Source organism: Morone saxatilis, unplaced genomic scaffold, assembly GCF_004916995.1.
Source record: "Morone saxatilis isolate NCDOM2014 unplaced genomic scaffold, NCSU_SB_2.0 Contig3, whole genome shotgun sequence".
NCBI lineage: Eukaryota > Metazoa > Chordata > Actinopteri > Moronidae > Morone > Morone saxatilis.
The window spans coordinates 8,646-11,041 of NW_023339873.1; the positions used below are offsets into that span (position 1 = coordinate 8,646).

General features: G+C 40.3%; 1 protein-coding gene across 1 annotated transcript; it reads right to left on the minus strand.

Moving 5' to 3' along the window:
- Positions 1 to 6: 6 nt before the first annotated feature.
- Positions 7 to 2,294, minus strand: LOC118337655 (tyrosine-protein kinase receptor TYRO3-like; the record flags this gene model as incomplete). The annotated part of the gene is given in 2 exon segments (XM_035674777.1): positions 7 to 1,405; positions 2,158 to 2,294. Coding segments are annotated over 2 exon segments (585 nt in total). The 3' UTR covers positions 7 to 939.
- Between the last annotated feature and the right edge of the window lie 102 nt (positions 2,295 to 2,396).

Here is a 2,396-nt window from a genome sequence, read left to right on the forward strand (position 1 = left end):
CCTTTACAGCAGAAAGTAACAGGAAGTAAAGATAAAAGGACACTCATCAACCACTATGTTTATTTACAACTACAACAACACAACAGCGTTGTTTACTGACTGCACAGAGGATTTATAATAGATAAATGTCAATATTCTTAATTTATGACATTAAAGACTCCTGAGCGCCTGAAAGGGGGCAGGGCTTGACACAGCGGTCTGCTCTCCTGTTTCTATAAATGAAGAAATGATGGACACTGAAGAAATGTTTGTCCAGCAGAGAGCACAGATGAGTTAATATCACTGATTATTGGTTCCAGTGTGGTTGTTACAGTTGATGAAAAGTTTAATAAAAGGTTGAAAGCTTTTATTTTGAAGGACCAGTTTCCTCTGCAGCCTTCCAGTAAAAAAACAGAACAAACATAAAAACAATGAAACGGATGTTTAAAGTGGTTTCATTCACACGTTCACTGTCTATTTCATTTAGTGAAATGAATCTGAACGATGGACAGGTTATTGATTACCAATTTACTGGATTAGTCTGTAAAATAATCCAATAAATATCAGCTCACTGACACCAGAACTAATGACTTTAGATGATTTTAAATTGTTGTCAGTGAATTTGAATTAAACTTATTGTTTTAAATTGTTTCACCCTAAAGTGTCCAAATTATATTTTACAAGTTCAATGCTAATAATGCTAATAATCCACCTTCAGGTTCGTGAACAGTTACGGACTTATTCACTTCCTGTTAAATACAATAATGGAACAGAGGCTAACTTTCCCTCTGCTTTCAGTCTTTGTGCTAAGCTAGGCTAACAGTCACAGCCAGACGGGAACCAGCCTACCTCCAGCGAGTCTCCACCCGCCTGCTGCTGCTCAGTGCTGTAAATCCAGCGTCTCTGATCAGCTGACTGACGAGCTCAGGTCCAATCAGGTGAGAGGAGCACTGGGATTGGTCAGACATTAATGACGACATCGTCCTCTTCGTCTCTGACCTCCTCCCTCCTCCCTGCGCCTCCCCCCTCCACATCCTCCTCCCCCTCCACTTCCTCCTCCTCTGGGCCTCCACAGGGGCCGATGATGTACCTGTAGTCTCCTCCGATGGCGAGTGCGGCCCCGGACCCCACCATCAGCCAGTCCTTCTCCTCGTCATCCGCCCTCCGCTGCCAGGGGACGCTCCAGCTCGGACTCCCGGCTGCTGCTGCTTCCTCCGCCACCCCCGGGGCCCCGACCGCTCCTCCTCGTCCTCCCCCTCGACTCAGTTCCCCCTCGTCCCCCTCCAGGTTGACATACAGCAGAGGCTCCTTCTGCGGGGAGGCGGGGGACAAGCTGAGCCACTGCGCCTCCAGCTGGACTACCAGACGCTGGAAACTGGGACGACATTTAGGAACGGGACTCCAGCAGCTGTGCATGATCTCATAACTGCAGGAACACCACAGAAGAAGGACACACTAATCTGTATGGAGGCTACGCAACGAATAAATAACAACAGAATAACACTGAAAACATTCAGGAAATAAAGAAATAGAAAACATACATAAAGACTCATTTAACCTGTTTTTACCTAGTCTATTTTATATATTAACATATATATTATGGACTGATTATAGTCATTATAATAATATATTGATACTGACTATAATCATTATATATTATATACTGATTATAGTATTATAATCAGTATCGTTATAGTATCTAGTATGGACTATAATCAGTAAATAATACAACTGTCCCCTCTAGGACAATCTGATACGTATCCTGATAACTGAGCTACAATACGATACAATCTGATACAGTTCTTAACATTATTATATTACATTTTACATTAAAGTAAGACTATTCTATAAAAGTGACATTGTTTACCTTCAGATACATTTTTTTTATAAAATACCAGGAATCAAAGTATTTTTGTGTTTGTGGGACAAATGTCTGATTTCAGAGTTACAGTCATTGGGTTTGTAGCTTGACAGACAGACGTCTGTCTAACCCATACCGTCACATCTATTTCTTTACAGCACTAATAACAATACAGTTCTTTGATTCCTCGATATATATACTGAATGTAATGTAATATAACGCAATATATATAATATAATGTAATATAATATATATAATATAATGTAATATATATGTAATATAATGTAATATATATAATATATGTGTGTGTGACTCACATGTCGTCTCTGCAGTCTGGAGGTTTCTTCAGTCGTTCTCCTTTAATCAGATACTCGTAGATCTCAGAGTTCTCCACGCCGGGGTACGGAGTTTGACCACGAGTCATTATCTCCCACATCGTCACGCCAAATGCCCACTGACACACAGAGTATATAGTCATTAAATCAATAATCTATAATCATTAAACTGTATAAACTCTAGAGCTATGTTCTATATGGAGCTGATTAAATCAATAATC